The 17,646-nt window shown below is 57.3% G+C and overlaps 1 protein-coding gene across 1 annotated transcript in view; it reads left to right on the top strand.

Annotated features, from left to right (window-relative positions):
• The window catches only part of TCERG1L (transcription elongation regulator 1 like), a 179,224-nt gene that overhangs the window by 109,597 nt on the left and 51,981 nt on the right, over positions 1–17,646 (top strand). The window contains exons 8-9 of the mRNA XM_039245738.1: positions 6,729–6,820; positions 10,041–10,129. Coding sequence (XP_039101669.1) covers positions 6,729–6,820; positions 10,041–10,129 — 181 coding nt within the window. The remainder of the gene's footprint in view (positions 1–6,728; positions 6,821–10,040; positions 10,130–17,646) is intronic.

Consider the following 17,646-nt stretch of genomic DNA (forward strand, 5'->3'; position numbering starts at 1 on the left):
CGTGGCACAGCACTGGGGCCAGTTCGCTGGAAGTCTCTGACCTCCCCATCGGCCAGAACAAGGCGTCCGGGCGAGGGGGCGCTGCACACTCCTATCTGCCTCCTGCTGGACACGCGGGAGCCACGCTGTCCCCCCAGCCGCCCACGGGCTGCTGTCCCCTGCAGACCACCGCAACCCCGCCATACGGTCGCCACGCCCCATCACAGGCCTGCCTTCATCAGAGTGCGGGGGCTCGGCTTCTAGAATGATCCAGGGAGGATGGCCATCATCTCCACAGGGGTGACACCATCTCCTGGCTCACGCAGGCAGAGTGGCAGCAGGTTCTGGAATCTCCCCGGTGTGGGAGCCTGGCTGGGGACGGAGGGGACAGAAGCCCGTCACCGGGGTGGAGCCACCTTGCAGCCAAGCTCACACCCTCTAATGTGAGTGTTTTAAAACCCTTTGTTCCTGCAAAGTGAGATCCAGGATGTTACAAACAGGTAGAAAATGAGTTTTCTCTGCAGCTTGTCAACTCTGGGAATCACTATCCATGAAAAATTTAGAAGAACTCAGAAATGATTTGCCATTTATATGAAAATCATCTTTCGTTACACTGGAGTTCTGGAAGGTGCCCTTAGCCCTCATTTGCCAGCCTCTGCTGGGGGAGCAGGAAGGTGGCCAGGACGCAGCAGGTTTGTGACATCCCTGGCCCCTCCAAGGACCCTTTGGGCCCTAGAGGCTCCCCAGCACACGGTATCCTGGCTGCCCGCTGCCCCACCCTCTGAGCGGGCCTGAGGCCAAGGTCTCGGAGGCTCCGCCCCCACAGTCGTCTGGTCTTTCCACCCCCGGCAGAGACTGAGAAAACCGCCAAACACAGCTGCCTCAGGACGGCTGCCTTTGCCGCTGGCGGGGGGCTTGCTGGGGCTCCCTTGTGTCGGGTCTCAGTGAGAGGGCGACATGGCTCCTCTGTCCCTGCAGTTGTGGGTCCGTGTGGACGTCCCCAGCCTCATCTTCACAGCCCGGCAGCCACATTCCCAGGTGTCCCCTGATGTTGATTCGTGGCCCCCTGACCCCGGCCATGGCAGCCGCTCTGTGCGGTAACGTGGCTTGAGAAGGCGGGTGACGCAGCCTGTGTGTCCCCTGGTGAGAGGAGGGGACAGGCCACGCTGACTGCCCAGCCTCCCGGCACCGCAGGGAGGTGCCCCAGGATCTTAGGTCTCTGTCTCCGCCTTCCAGCCCCCAAGCTGGGGCTTGAGAACCCGAGGACAGCCCCTCAGCCCTGCCCTTTCCGTGATGTGGTCAAGGCCCCCAGGGACGGGGGGGGGGCTCCTCAGGGCGGCAAGATGAACAGCAGGCGACTGAAGGAACGACCTCCCGCTCCCTCGGCTGCAGCCACTCCTCCCGCCACCCTGCCTCTTCCCAGTCCCTGAAGTCCGTGCCTCTCCCGCTTCTGTCTGTCTGTCCATCGGCGCCCCGACCAGCAGCACCAGCTGACTCACCACTGGGCAGCCATCAGCTGGAAGCCCCCCTTTCCCAGGGAGGGATGGGGTCTGCCTTCAATGCTTTGGTTCCCAGGAGGCAGACTCTGAAAACCAATGCGCTCTCCAAGCCTCATTCAGAACCATGTACAATGGGCCCGAGTCTGTCATTTTTATTACCTTAACCAGCAATTGCACTTTTCTCCTGATTTTATTGTCAAGTTTTTCAGGGGAGCTCGATGCCACTTAAATTGACAAGCCGTTTCTGCCCTCCCTAATGGTTTATTTTGTAACCCGGGAAACGGCTCACCTGGTCTGGTTTCCTTACATGTAAAATGAGGTGATGGCTCCTGCTTTGCCGGAGCCCCGGGGAGATCATTTCAAGATGGTGCCCGTGGGGAAACCGTGTGCAGGTGGAAAGGGCGCCCGTCATTCTCCACGGACACTGCTGTTTGCATGTGATGAACTAGCTGTTCTCGGAGGTGAGAACACTCAAACATGGAAGTGAGGTCACCATGACGGTGGCAGACACAGACCACGAGGCCCCCGTGACTGCTGGAGTGTCCCAGACGCCTCCACTCCCCAGAAGCCACTGGGGAGAGACACGTGTGTGCAGGCACAGTCCCCCTCCCCCCATGGGCCTCTGTTGAGCCTGCCTCGTGGTTAATGTCCAGCACGCTGCAGGCCCAGGCCGGCTGCACGGGGCGGGGGTCCGTGGTATGGACTCACGATGTCCCACGGTCCCCTGTGGCCCCGTGGCACCCTGGGGGAAACGTGGGTGAGTCAGGGGTCCCTCAGCCTCAGAGGAGACTTCCCACTTACCTCCAAATCCACCGGAGGGGGTGGGTCCAAAGGGACCCTCCATCAGAGGTCTCTACTGGCTTTGAGAATAGAAACGGTTAATTATCTCTCCTTGGGGTTAATGCATTTCCCACAGCTGGCCCTTCTCCCCAGCAGGAACCCGAAGACTGTTCTCACCAGCCCCCCGAGGTCACTTCTCTTTCCTTGGGATGGGCCCCAAGAGTTCCCAGTATTGAGGTGACTCTTCGAACCCCCAGACTGGGAGAAAGGCAGGGGTTACTTCATGCTGTGGATGGAGAGACTGAGTGCAAGGGGGGTCAAGAGCTGCTGAGCTGGAATCGGATTGGATGTAGCTTCCTGGATGGAGATACTGGTGTCTTTCTCATATCCTTTTGATAACACTTCGACTTCTTGGCTGTTCATTTTAATTTTGAATGTATTTTAAAAAGCCTAGCGCCTTATCCCGTGTAATCAGCGTCTGCTGATCGGAGGACAGGCACAGCTCCAGCAGACCTGCACCCCCCCCCCCCCCCCACTGCTGTGCGGATCCCACACGGGCAGCAAACAACCACTTGTCAGGTGACGGGAGTGGCAATTTTCAGCAGAGACGCCTTCCCTCCGTCCACACCTGCAGGCCGCCCTCCCAGCCCCCCAGCCCCTCTCCTCTCAGCCTGGCCTGGAGGAAAACCGAACGCAGGCCACTTGAGAGCACTTCAGATCACGGAGTGGCGTGATCAATATGTGGACGGCACGGAAAGTTCCGGGCACCCTCCTCCCTCTGTCAGCAAAACACCTCACGGCCTGGGGGCCTCGGGGCCTCTGCCATCACAGCTGGTACATTTCCCTCCGTAAACCTGTTCTCTGCTCCTCCAGGGAGAGTTTTATGCAGTCTGGGGAGAGGCCCAGAGCAAGGACTCCTTGAACCTGCCAGAGCAGACCCCACAAGTGGCCCCCGGGGGAGGCTCAGAGCAAGTATTCCCGCGGCCAAACAGTCTAGACGGTGACCCGATCATGTGTGAGAGCTGGGGATCCACGGGCACTGCAAGCCCAGGCTGTTAGAAGATGCAGACTCCACGGGAGCACCTGTCCCGGGGAGTCTGGGGGTCGGGGCTCTGACCTGGGAGCACCTGTCCCGGGGAGTCTGGGGGTCGGGGCTGTGACGCGGGAGCACCTGTCCCGAGGAGTCTGGGGGTCGGGGCTGTGACGCGGGAGCACCTGTCCCGGGGAGTCTGGGGCTCAGGGCTGTGACGTGGGAGCACCTGCCCTGGGGAGTCTGGGGGTCGGAGCTGTGACACGGGAGCACCTGCCCCAGGGAGTCTGGGGGTGGGCGCTGTGACACAGGGTATCAAAACGATCCTTACCGGCTTCAGAGAGCCAGTCACAGAGAGCCGTGCAAGACCATTACCTCCAAAGCCAGATTGGGAGCAGGTGGTTTTTACCAAGATCAACTATTTTCAGTAAAAGAAAGGTTTCCATGCTTTCTCGAGATAATGAGGAGTAAACCTCAATAAGGCAGCTTGCACCTGACGTCAGCTGGGCGACCCGCGGCCGGTGGTCGGCTCCCAGCGCACTTTCCACGGCACGTGTACTGGGGGCGGAGGAGTCACCCACACGCGTCCTGCGTCACGGGTGCCGTGGCCTGCGGGAGCCACCACAGGGAAACATGGAGTCTGTCGTGCAGAGCGAGACCCCACCCCCTTGTCGCCCTGCACGGCCCCTTCAGGCCTGGCTTGGCTGCGGCAGAAGGCAGCCATCCGCTCATCTCTAGCGACAAAGTCAGACTCCTCTGTAAGTAAACAGGCGGGGTCCAGGGCCGTCACCCAAGAGCGAGACTCGTCCCGAGTCGGAGTCCTTCCACCCTCAGGCCTACTTTGGGCTGGGTCTCCACGGGGATGCAGGAGGGTGGGCTTGGCTCACTTCTGTTCTCCGCGTCCCTCACGCAGCAAGGAGCACAGGCCTGGGGTCCTGCCTTCAGCAGCTCCTTCAGTGCTGCTCTCTGAGGGCTCCGCAGGCTCACCGGAGGGTGGCCTCCTTCCGTCTCCTGGCTCCCGGGGACACCCGCCCTCCGTGGGCCCTCCTGTCCTCCATGGTCCCCCTACCCACGTGTCTCTGGCCCGTCTAGACACCCCCCTCCCACACCCAGACCTGGTGCACGCCCAGCTGCCGGTGGGAGGGGGGACCCGCTCCTCAGAGGCCTTCAGGACAAGCCCTCTCTGGTCCCGAGCACAGTTGGTGGGTGGTCGGATTGAGGGGCCATCGAGAACGCAGATGGGGATCCCTGGAGTCTGAGGTCTTGTTATAGGCAGGAGCTCCTGGGCTGGGTGCAGGGAGCAGAGTATCTGGAAAGTGTGACCTTGATCTAATGGAATCGTCCACACGTGCTTCTGACTGGTTCCGGCAGAGGAAGAAAACATGGCTGAAGTTGCCGGATGTTTAGATCGTGAGTCTTCCCACACAAATGGTCTCCAGGGAGCAGAGGAGGGAGGGGCAGCCGCAGGAGGAGGCGTCGATGGAAGGGGCCTTGGCGTTGACGCTGGTGCGTCAGGCATCGTTAATGTGGGGACAAGGCTTCCCGCATACGACATAAAACACTGAGGGAAGCGGTGCTGTGATTTCAGGGTGAAAACCCGTCTTCCTGAGGCACCGGTAACCTGAGTCCTGCTTCTTCCCCTCTGCTTTCTCAGGCCGTGTTTTGCTGCCGCGTCTGTCTTTCCCCCTGTTTAGCACCCCCACCCCCCATCCCCGCCTCTGCATGGACGTGAGGCCCCATCACCTCCCGGGCTGTAGGGCTGCGGGTGGGTGGCAGGAGCCCGCGCCCAGGCTCCGCACTGCTCCTCACACCTGGACGAGAATGGGTTTTGGGGAGTGACTCCTAACAGGTTCCGGACATGCTGGCATAGACCCGGGGCTCTGCTTGTCTCCATGAGCAAAAATAAATTGTGTCCACTGCCCATGTGGTTAGAACGTTCTTGACTTTGGTTTGGTCACACAGCTCAGCAAAAGCTGGACGGCTCCTTCCCCAGGGCTGACTGCGGATGGACCCTTATTTGGGGCTGCCAGGCCCTCACGCATGTCCCCCGGGGGTGGTCACGGCCACCCCAGGGCCCGGTGGTCAGCGCTGACCACCCCTGGGCGTGGGGACAGGCTTCCTGGCAGGTTTCCCGGCAGGACTCGGGTCTGCAGCCCCCAGGGTCCCAGGTGTAGACGCCGGCCCCACGTGGGGTCCCCGCCTGTGTGTCCCCTTCCCACGGCCTCCTTGCCAGGATCAGCGGCGGCAGAAGAAGCTGAAGTTTGCAGCAGGTTAAGGAAGGTGGGATGGAGGTGCCTGGCCTCCCCTGGCCCCCAGCTCTGCCCTGTCCTGATCTGCCCTGTGAGCGCAGGACCTTCCCTGCCCCCACCGTGTGAGCGTGTGTGTGAGTGTGCGCGCACATGTGCATGCACACATACGTGTGTAAAGCGGTGCTGATTGCCAGCCAGGGAATGACCAGCCCAAGGCCTTCCTAACTGTGCTGGACAGACAGCAGCCCCAGAGGCCTGACCTTCACACCCGTTCCAGGGTGTATCTGCTAGGTTGGTGTGTGGTTAGATGGCTGGGGATTTTTAAAATTCGTGGGGCGCCTGTGGGGCTCAGTCGGTTCAGCGGCCAATGTCTGCTCAGGTCATGATCTCACAATTCGTGGATTCGAGCCCCACGTTGGGCTCTGTGCTGACAGCTCGGAGCCTGGAGCTGCTTCCGATTCTGGGTCTCCCCCTCTCTCTGCCCCTCCCCCGCTGGCTCTCTGTTTCTGTCTCAAAAATAAATAAACGTTAAAATAAAAAAAAAATCCTTAGTATTAAAACAGTGGTTAATCTTGCTGTGTTTCACTGTTTCCTGCTTGTAAACATCTGAGGGTTGAGTGGACATTTTAGAAGAGGATGGAACCTAATCTTCGTTCTTATATCCGGAACCCGTGATTTTGCCATTTCCCCTCCCTCACCTCGAGCCGTGTGGGTCGGAAAACCAGTGCCCACGTTGGCCCACGTGTACTTTGGGAACTTAGGGTCCACGTGTGGGAACTGACTATTGTGGGCCCCGCTCGTCCCCTGGTCAGGATGGGGGCCGAGGTGGCCCATGGTGGCCACCAGCCCCCGAAGCCCAAGAAAGCCTGGTCCTTCTGCCCCACGTCAGCCCATTTCCTCCTCAGGGAGGCCTTCAGTCTGCCATGTCATGGCCATCAACCCACACCTCACGTGGCCTGGTCCGCGACTGTGGCGGGTGGTGCCGTGGCCGGTACGCAGGCTTTGATAGGGTTGCCAGGGGACCTCAGTGTCATTGGAGGGACGGTGTCACGAGGCCGCAGTCAGGGCCCTTCTGTGGGAGGCCCACCGAGTGCAGCCCGTGTGAATTTCCAAGGCCACGTTTTGTCCCCGTGTGTTTTCCAGAGTGATGTGACAGGTGGAATGCTAATGACAACTGTTTTGGTCCAACAGATAAAAGCAGAGAGCGTGGCCGAGCGCCCGGCCCTCCCGGCCTGATGCTGCACGCAGACAGGAAGAGCCGGGCTGGGGACGGAGAGGACAAGGTTGGTGTCTGGACTCTGCTTGTGACAGGCCCGAACCCCGGGCCAGGTGTCCTGGGCCCAGAGCGCCCCTCGGGCCCAACCCAGCTCCCTCCCCCATCCCTTGTGCACTGACGCTTTGGGGTCTTCTCTGGGAAACAGAGCCAAATCCAGCAGGAGTGTGGATTCCAGACCACAGATGGGGGCGGGGGTCCGGCTTTGGTAAAAGCCCCCGCGGGCCCTGGCTCCAGGCCTTGCAGGGCGGGGCTCTGCTCGGTAACCTGGGCCTCCCGTGTGTGCTGCGCCCGCTTTCGGGAGAGGGCGGGGCGGGCCTGGCTGTGGGTCCACAGACACCCCCAGGCAAGGCCAGAGCCTGGTTTGGGAGTTTTTAAATTCCTGGGCGTCAAACCCCACACACATTTGTTTTTTCTCCACACTTTCCAGTCTTAGGCCCTTCTCTCTGCCTTTCTGCCAAATGGCACCTTAGGGACTGCCCGAGGGTGCGTTCGGCACATTCACCTTCCCGTGGAAGATCCCAGGGGTCAGCTGTCGGAGCCACCGTGAAAATCACAAATGGCACTTCATTCTCTCCAACCTGTCAAGCCTCCTGGGGCCTGTGGTCGCCCCAGAGTCTCCAGAGGGTTCCGGCCTCACTTCCGTGGGGTGCGTCTCTGCTCCCGCAGGCCGCGCGTGCTGATAGTTCCCCCGTTAGGGATGGCCACGGCCACGATCACGGGCTCCTCTTCCCATCCTCACGGCCAAGGCTACAGGGCGTAAGGGGTCACAAATGTTAGTGCAGATGAGACTTTTGCTCCCTGATGTAGGATTTCTCTGTAAGAGATTAACACCCGTGCCAGAATTACATATTTAGTAAACAAATATCCTTTCTAGTGCCTTAACTACTTTTTTATCACTGGGCTCCACGCCTCTAACTCAGTTTTATTACTTTCACATGGAAAGGGAGTTTTATGCCATGATTAGCCATTTTTATCAGCAACAGGAAATCATAACCAGCGTGTGCGCCACGGAGGACCCTGGTAATTAGCAGTAGAGAATCCCAGTTTTGCCAAATTTGAATGTTAGCCCCCATCACAAATCACGCCCCGCCAAATCTGCGTGAGTAATTAGCGGGGGTAATCTACTGCTCAGAGGCTCTCGTTGGGTTTCTACTGTTCATTTAGCTCCATAATGAAAATCTCCCCTCGTTTTTCTAATTGGATTGGTAATGGAAATGCTCGTCTCAATATATATATATATATATTATGCTCATTATTTATCCTGGGCTTTTTTTTCTCACAGTAGACCTTCTACTACCCGGAAGGTCTAAAAGAAATTATTCTTAAACTTTAGAACTTAAGGATAATTATATAAATTAAACCTCATTTATTCCGTGAAATGTTCTGTGCCCGTGAGTGAAGGGCCTCAGGGGAAACACACGTAGGAAGGAGGTGGCCCGACCCCTGGTCTCCTGGGTGGGCATCGCTGGTTGTAGGGGGCATGCCTTTCCCTCTGGCCTCAGCCCGAGACCACGCGGGGGCCCTTCCGGGGGGACATTTTCATCTCACGACTTGTGTCCTTCCTCTCGACCGGCTCTGCTCACACTGGCCATCCACCCCCGGCCACACGGGCCCTTCCGTCCCCAGCTCGTGGGCTGGCAAGTGGCAACGGGGTGGCCCCATAGATGCCACATTTCCTTGCGTGGGACTTACTGCAGTCTGGGCTTCAGAGATGCTGGGGCTCTCGCAGATTTTTGTCTGGATCTCGCATTCCAGAATTTAGCGTTTGCCTTTCCAGCACCTCTGTGTGAAGGGAGGATGACATGATGGACAGGGGGTGCAGCCCTCGGGGCCCTGGATCAGCGCGTGGGCTTCTGTGCACGGCCCACCCTGCTGGCCGGCTCTGCCGTGTGGCCGCCCTGAGCCTTCCCGGCCTACTGCCTACGCAGGCGGTTAATCATCTCACTTACAGTGTCTCATCCCATAACATCCTGGCATGAATACAGGTGGGAATAGAGATTCTGGAATTTTAGGATGGCCTTCTTCTTTTTTTTATATTCAATGAATCTAGAGCTTTAATTGCTGACACTCTCCTCTGAGAGCCTGATTGTTGCTTTGAGTAGCGTTCTGGGTATTTTTTAATGTCATCCAATGTTCTAAGAGAAAGAGAGCACGATGTTATTAGCGGGAGAAGGAGAAAATGTCCTTCCCGCACAGGGACGGCGCCCGCGCTCACTGAGATTCCACTCTTCCTGTCCACGGCTCCAGAGTGGAGATGGCACGTCTTAAAAGATTCCTCCTTGTGCTTTCGTGGCTCTACCCTAGGGACCCGGTTCTGCTTTCCCCGTTGGACGAAAGTCCAATGTTCTTCACCCGTGAACGCAGCTAACGCTTAATCCAAGGCTGCGCTCAGCTTCCCTGTGGGTGCTATAATCGCCCCGTATTTTCTGTATTTTCTACCCTCAAGCAGCCTCTGTTTCACTCCAAACTGCATCCATAATGAACAATGAGCAAATGTCCTGGCCATGGTTTTTTTTTTTTTCCTTTTTAATATTAGAGAATACATCTTCATTTTCTTCTAGGTGGTGTAATGTTCAAACATTCTTTATTTTCTAAATAGGGACACAGACCCAGAGTGATGTTCAAACCCAGCTCTGCACCAGAATCCCCTGCACCTTGGAACCCCCCCAACTCTGCCCCCAGCCAGTGCTCGGGGAGGGGAGACATCAGCAGAGGCTGCAAGGACGTGGGCTTGTGTGTCCCCTGCCCCCGTCTTTAGGGGCCCGGGCAGGTCCAGCTGGACCCAGGCCTCCTCACAGCTTGTAGACCCTCCTCCAGAGTGCACAGTTTTGGGAGCACCGGACTCCAGCCTCTGGGTCGGCCCATTGCTGGAGATGAATCCTCCGTGATTGATATTCCGCCCGTGAGATGTTAAGGCCTCCGGAAGCCACCTCTGGGCGGCGGCTGCCTGTCTCTATATCTGCAAAAGCAGATAGTTTGGCCAATTTGGGGTAATTAGGGAGATGCCTTTGTCTGGGTTCCTCAGCACAGTCTGTTGTGCCTTAAATTCCGTATTCTCAGCATAATTGCTCGGTCCCATTTGCTTAGCTGTACTGAGCGGGTCATTATCCAGTGGGTGCTGGAGGCATGGCTGTCTGCAGGGGACGTGTTACTTTTCACTTGGTTGCCTAATTGAAGATGAGTGTTTAAATTAAAAAAAAGTGCTATCCTTCTCTTTCTGTTGAAAGGAGTCTCCATCCATACTAGTCACGAGAGAGGACAGCGCAGAGAAGGGCAACAGACCTGTGGCCTCTACCCCGGTGCCCGGATCTCCCTGGTAAGATGTCCCGCCATGTGGGAGCGGCGACAGGCAGCCTTGTCCTGAACCCCCACCCCCTTCTGTTGGCACCAAAGACAAAGGGCATGTTCCTTACGTAATGCTGTGCTTGAAGTATTAATTTGCGGCCCGGGGCAGTACAGCATCGCCTGGTCGCCACATTCTGCAGCAGGAAAAGTAGCGTTTAGGTGATAAGTTACCCAGCTCCCGTGCGTCGGCAAATCTGTATTAAAATAATAAGCTGTTGCATACATATCAGGGAAGGATGGCGTCTGAAGAAAATGTAGCCCCTTATGCTTCAAAGAGCTTTTTTTCCCCTCTCCTGCAAGAAAATAGTAACTGAATGGCTGTTAATTAAAGACGTGTCTGGCTTTCTCCAGTGGCCCTGTGAGGATTCCGGATCTCTGAGTACGCCGTGCTCAGAGTACCCTCCACGAGGGAGCCACTGTCTTTGGTTTTTAAAAATGTCCTTTAATAATGGAGTCATTTGGAAGCAGAAGAAAAAGGTTATTATAATAAAACTTAGTTTTAAAATGTGAAGATTAGAAGGCAGGACAGAGCTGGAGGGATTCAGACGGCAGCGTCCCGTGTCGCTTCCCGTGCATTCTGGGTGGGAGCAGCCGCCTGCTGCTGGCTGCCGTCTGAGCTCAGCCTTGCGTGGTGACCTGGTGAGCAGCAAGCCCCGATCACCCGTTTGTGGTGGTGAATAATGGTCTGAACTGGAGTGACGTGGCACCCCTTCCTTCTCTGCATGGTCAGTGGTCAGCACCCTCCTCCCAGCTCCTGTCGTCAGCTGAGGCCACTCCGCACCCTGAAAATGCCTCTTGGGGAAGAGCCTCCTTCTGCTAACACACTCTTCATGCCCGGTTCTCCAGTGGCCCCGACACTTAGGGAGTGTCCTACGGTTCAATTCAGTTCCAGCACCGGCTCAGAGTTGCGCAGACCCCACCGGCTGAGGGCTGTGTCCCCAGTGCTGCCCTCTTGTCAGATCCGGACACAAATCGGGTCCCGGGCCACCTGCACTTTGGTCCAGCTGATTGCAAATTCAGGGGTTCCCACAACCTCCCCTCAGCTCTGATAGTTTGTAGAATGACTCATGGAGCCCAGGAAAAAGGTTTACTCGTGGTTATAGTCTGATGAAGGATACAACCCGGACCAGCGGACGGAAGGGACCCCGTGGCTGAGCTGTGGGGGGAGGTCTGGGAGCACCCGTGCCCCGGGAAGCACCACTGTCAGGATGGGAGCGTCTACGATCAGGAGGCTCCCCGAACCCTGTGGTTCACGGTACTTTCTGGAAGGTTCAGTACGAAGGCATGGCTGATTGTGTCACCGGCCAGGGGACTGGACTGAATCCGCAGCCCGTCCCTCCCTGGCCATTGGGGGTGGAGCAGAAGGACCAGCCTTTCTGGAGACGGGGACCAGCCGGGCCCCAGGAGTCACCACATCCGCAGGGACCAGCGGTGGTCAGAGGGGCTTCCAGTGAACACACAGCAAGACGTTCGGGTCACTCAGCAAATTCCAAGGGGTTTAGTTGCTTGGTGCCAGGAGTCTAGTGAAGGATGCAGACCGAGTATTTATTTCTTACCATGCCTTGCACGCTGCTGGGGGCCTTCTATGTGCAAACCCTCTCTGGTGAGTCCCTAAGGCAGGCATACTTCACAAGTCGTATTTGGGCGCTGGGGTCAATTCAGCACCGGTGAGTGGCCCTGTCACGCTGAGTTTGGGATGCTGCCCTTGGAGGTTCATAATTAGGTAGAATATGTGACCTTGAGCACTGGAAGTTTCTAATTGTGAAGCCATGGTCTTACTTCCTTGATAAGAGAGGAGTGCAAAGTGCTAAGCGGGCTCGGGGAAATCACGGTCCATAGCTGTCGCTTGCTGCAGTGTGGGTGCTCGGCCCATGTTATACCTCGGCCCCCCGGGCGCTTCCTGGACCCCCAGCCAGTGGCCCGCAGTGGAGCCTGAGCCCTGCGTCTTCTCGCGGACTCGCAGCAGGACGGGGAGGGCGGGCCTGGAGAACGCCGGCCGGGCGGCAGCGGGTCACCCTGTGCGCGTGCACAGACGGGCTGCAGGACACGCGTTTGCCCTTCCTCAGTGAGAATGACGCTTGCTGGCTGGAACTTGTGTTATGTCGCTGACGTGACAGGGGCTGCGCCTCCTCTGTGCCCCCCATCTTGTGCTTTTCTGACGTGTCCCGTGAAGGAGGGCTTCTGGCCTTCTGTGCACAGCTGTTGGGTTAGGGGTGTGAGTGTTGATGGACCCCCCTCCACACCTCAGGGCTGGGTTTGCACGTCCCCTGCAAATGGGGATGGACCCTTGACCTTGCCAGATGAAGGACCCCCACTCTCTCACTCTTCAGCTGGGAGGCGGCTTCCCGAGCGGTGTGTTCTGACATCCTCACTAGTCTTGGCGTCGTGCGTGTGGGACCCTCCGTGACGGCACACTTTGCTGATGCTGCCATCTGTCACCAGGAGCCGCGCCCTCCCACCTGGAGAGGGCAGAACTCCTCTAGGGGGTTCCTCGCTGGTGGAACCCAAGCCATCCACTGCCAGCCTCGTCCTGGGGCTTCGTTGGTAGTCACCGTTTCTAAAGGGTCAGCCGGGTTCTCGGGCAGTCGGGGGCAGAGGCAGCCACGGCAGGTGTAGGGCCCTGGCTCCGTCACCCATCATGCTCGCCAGCCTCCTGTGTGTCTGGGCATTTGAATCTGCTCATGGCACATTGAGGACACCTTCACACGATGGAATATTCCAGGAGGGATTGATGTGAGGTGTTTCATGTGGAAGTCAAGGGGGGGATGCCACGGGGTCCCTTGGAGGTGAGCAGTGGGGGCGGGGGGTGTTGGCGTGTCTGGCAGGTGCTGTCAGGTGACCCAGCAGTGGGGCAGGACCCCCGAGAAGATCTGTGCTCTCATAAGTGGGTCTCCTCTCAAGTCCAATGCCCGGGGCTCCTTGCTCAAGTCTTGGGGAATCTCATTCCGAAAGGCACACCCTCTCCAAGGTGGTTCCCTGGGTCAAGAGGCCCCCTTCCTGCCTTGGGGAGCAGACCCTTCCTCCAGAGGGAAGGGTGAGGGGTCAGGCTGCCAGCTCTGGTCAGATCTGAGAATTATACGTCATCTATGGAACCTGAGCCTCAATCTCCAACCAACATTCTCCAGAGAAAACCTAGGATTTCTAGAAGATTCTCAAAGACCCAGGTGGGTGGTGCAAGCCAAACGGGCTTGGGAAGGACTCCTCTTGACCATCACAGAACTTGGAGGGGAGGGGAAGACAGCTGGAATCACAAAAAGAAGTCAGAATGTTTGGGATCCACTTAAAACATGTGAAATGGAAATCCAAGTGTTCTTCCTCTGTTACCTTGTTCACTGTGGACACATTTTTAGCAAGTTGGAGCTGAGGAATTGAAGGTGTGGGAGGAAGAAGGCAGGGTCAGCAAAGACCTGCTGGTGCGGACGCTGGTCTGGAAGTGAGAGTGAAGAAGGCGCCATTTCTCTCCTTGGGGCAGGAGGGCTCAGCAGTGTGAATGGGGCACCAGGTAAACAGCCTCCTTGATGGTCCCCCCGGCCATGATTCTGCCCTTCTCGCTGCCATGGCCCGGGTGTGCAGCCTCCTTAAAACACTGGCGTCACACTGAGCACTTGAGAAAGGCCGCGTCAGTGTCTCGACACCGAGTGGACACGGGGTCGAGCAGTGTGTGCCAGCTCAACGGTCGGACGAGGTTCCAGAAAAATCTCTCCGGGCGACTCTGCCCTCCCGAGGCTCATTGAGCTTAATGTCCGTGGGGAGTTTTAAGGATGCCGTAGTGGAAGCGTGAGATTTTAAGGAGAAGCAAGAAAATAAAGATAACATGTGAACTTTCATAAAAAGTGACATCCCATCCGCCTCGCAGTGGGAGCCAGTGCCAGAGAGAGAGACACAGCGTCATCTGAGAGGCTCTCTCAGGTCTGCTCCTGTTTCCGGGTGTGTTAATTCTAGAACAGCCTTCTTTCGTCTCTCACGGATTTCTTTCTCCACTTCTCCTCCTCCTCCTTTTTTACAATTTGGGTTTCAACCCACAGAGCAATTCTGGGACAACTAAGCTACTCTGTTCATTGGAAAACAATTAAAACATAGTCTTTGGAATTGTCAAAGACATGGAAAAAATCAAAAGTAATTATTAAACAAAGTGTAAAATTCATGAGCTTTTCACTTAAATGACAATAACTGCCAATGCCGATAATTAACATTTTAAAATTCTTTAAAAGACTATGGACTTACAAGTAATTCACTATTTTGGTACAATTTAAGTAAACGAACATTGGTTTTGAAAGAGTACCATTTTCCAAAAAGTCGAGGTTGACGGAGTGCAGGTTTCATGCTGGCAGTGCCGCCACGGCAGAACCGGAGGGAGAGGTGGCTGTGCTCACAGACTGGGGGGCGCACCCCCAGGACGCCGGCGCTGCCAGCAGGTGCCACGGCGGCAAGGCGTCCGTGCGGCTCCTGTGAGGACGGCGGCGGCCTTGCCGGAGGTGCGTGGCTCGTGGCCGTGGTGCGGGCTCGTGCAGGAGTCCCAGTGTGGCCACGGGGAAGCCGCTGGCTGGTGGTGGCCTTCGGCCGTGGAGCGGGAGGCCAGGCAATACGACAGGTCCCCGGAGGCAGTGGGAGACGTGCGTGGGGACCCCGTGTGTGTGTCAGGCTCGGGCGGCCCCCCCGGAGCAGGTGACGGAGCCACGGCATCCGGGACGCTCCTCCCGGCCTCACGTAACACCACGCTTTGTATTCTGACTGAATCATATTTTAGCCCCTACTGGTGGTGACTTTTTAATTCACTCATAGCTAGTAACTTACTGAGTGTAGTGTTTTAAAAGTAGGTTCTCTAGGTTTTTCTAAATATGGGTAGTCGATACATTTGGATTTAAAAGAATTCATATAAAAGACATGTTCTTGGGTGAAGTTGGTAGAGCTTTTCCAGAAAGAAAAGCACCTTTCCGTAAGCATTCCACGGACGGATCGTGTTTGACGGGAGGGAAGGAGTCGGAAACGCAGTTCTGAGGCGCTGGGCCGATCGCGTCGCAGGGTGTGCGCACAGCTCCCGTGTAGTCACGTAGCCCAGCCCGGGGCCCGCGCACCACCCGCCTCGTACGAACCGCTGAAGAGAAGCCAAATGTCACGCTGTCCCCTTAGCATAATTGAGCCGTTCATTATGTCAAAGAGGGGACAGGTGAGACATTACTTGTTGGGGAGGGGATTCTAATGTTCAGTGAAATGTCAAAGCGGGTTAGTTAAGGCGGACGGAGGGAGTGTGTGAGGAGGCTGCCATTTAGAGCCGCATTTACGAGCCTCTTGGGTAGCAGCTCCCGGCGTGGAGCGTGGGATGGGCCGTCTCAGCTCTGCTCTTGGCTTAGTTTTATTCGTCTTCAGGTGGCCTTGCCTTAATGCCGAGGCAGGGGTGGGGGTGAGGAGCTGCTGTGGCCCCTCGCCGGCATCGGGCAGTTTGGTGGTTCTGTGCACCTCTGGCTGGACAGGGGGCTGAGTGGCCGGACTTACAGTGCTGAGCAGGCCCTGTGGTTGCCGGACGCAGCGTCCTGTGCCGCAGCAGTGAGGGAGGCGGCACCCTGAACGTCCATGCAGGCAGGCTCTTCAAGCCTCAGCCGCGGTCAGGGCGGAGATTCCTGGGGCCTCTGTTGTGTGAAGACGATCTGGGGCTCCTCAGCCTTGTTCAGAAGTTGAGGGGAAGCCTCCTGGGGTTCTGCATCTCCTCTCCGAGAGGCGGACAGACAGCAGGAGCCCAGCTCCGCCGCCGACTGCCTGGCGCTTCTGTGCTGCTCATCTGCAAACGGGGAAAGGGGTGGCGTGCGATAACCAAAGACGGACAGGTGGATGCTCCCGGGAGCTCTGCAGGCACGTGGAGGTGATCGTCGTCGGAGCCCAGACCAGCGCGCTCCGGTTCCGTGCACCCACCCTCGTCGGCAAAGACACCCCGCGTTTCGTGTCCACCTGCTCACCTGTGCACTCCTCACTGAATCAGCGCCGTGGGGTGAAGGGCTGGCTGAGGAGGTGCAGCCAGAAACACACGCCCGGGTCTGCCGGGGTCACGAGGCTCCGGAGCACGACCTCACTTCTGACACCAGCTCTCGTGGGCTGTCCCACACCAAGCATTCGGTGACACCAGCTGTGTGTCCTGCAGGTTAGCTCAATGTGACGCTGTCTACCTGCAGTCGCTCAGACCCCGCAGGTCAAGGGCTCCGTCCCCCGAGACTGCCCCTCCCCAACTTGAGACCCCAGTCCCAAGTCCGGGCTGTCCCCTGTGCTTCTGTCCGACTGGCCGTGGATCAGAGGTCCCAAGACCCCCTCGTCTGTCTCGATTAATTTGCTAGAGTGGCTCATGGAGCTTGGGAAATGTTTTACTTATTAGATTACTGGTTTATTATAAAAGGATACAACTTGGGAACAGTCAGGTAGAAGAAAAGCATGGGGTGAGGTGTGGGGAGAGGGTGAGGAGCTTCCATGCCCTTTCCCAGGGGCCACTCTCCCCCAGTGCTGGGGGCCACCCTCCCCCAGGCTCCACGTGCTCACCATGTCTGGAAGATCTCCCACCTTCCTCCTCTTGGGGTTTATGGAGGCTTCAGGATGTAGGCATGATTGACTCAATCATTGGCCATCGGTGAGGGAGTCAACCCCCCAGCCCGTCTCCAGGTCCCTGAGGAGGGGTGGGTGGGGTTGACAGCTCCAACCCTCTGGTACATGGTTGGTCCCCTAGCCACCTGCCCCTCCTTCAGGGCTGTCCCAGAGTCACAGGAGGGGAGTTTTTACTTGCTCCTCCCTGAAACTGTGCCTCCACCCAAACTGCCCGGGCACCAGCCGGAGCTACTGGGCGCTGCCAGGCCAGCCCTTCCTGGATGCAAAGCAGGGTGGTGAGGACAGGGAGGGAAGAGCAAAGAGCACCCACATGCTGCCTTTCCATCCAGAGTCCTCGGCCCTGGGGTGAGATGCAGGGGACATCAGGCTCTGTCCCCTCAGGGCAGCCCTCCGGGGATGGGCACGTCCCAGAGACAGGGAGCCACCCAAAGTGTATGTCTTTGCACATGTGTGGGGAGGAGGGCGGGCATGCTTAGAGAGAGAACCAGAAACGACCCCCCCAACCCCCCCCACCCCCGCTGCCGAGGGGTTGCTGTCCAAGGTGGCCGGGGGAGCCCTTCAGCAGCGCACCATAGCTGCAAGCCCAGATTTCCCTCGATGGGATCCAGATCTCCCTCTGTTAGGGCTGCTAAGTGTGGGTGTTCTGTACCAGACTTAAATAACTCTGATGTGCTAATTACATCCTCCGGGATACAGGGGCAGTCAAAGAGAAGAGGGAAGATGGCAACTATCCAGAAATTATGCAGTGTGATTAAAGAAGGAAGCGTATACATATTACTTAAAATGTGTGTAAAATGATACATAAAATTAATTTTGCATGTCACAGCTGGCTCCGTCTCGTTGAAACCAACCGGAACAAGTGGACGGGCAGATGTCTCTTGGGGGCTCACGGTTATTTGCGCA

The sequence above is a fragment of the Hyaena hyaena genome, unplaced genomic scaffold (assembly GCF_003009895.1).
Source record: "Hyaena hyaena isolate Hyena2069 unplaced genomic scaffold, ASM300989v1 scaffold_265, whole genome shotgun sequence".
Classification (NCBI taxonomy): Eukaryota; Metazoa; Chordata; class Mammalia; order Carnivora; family Hyaenidae; genus Hyaena; species Hyaena hyaena.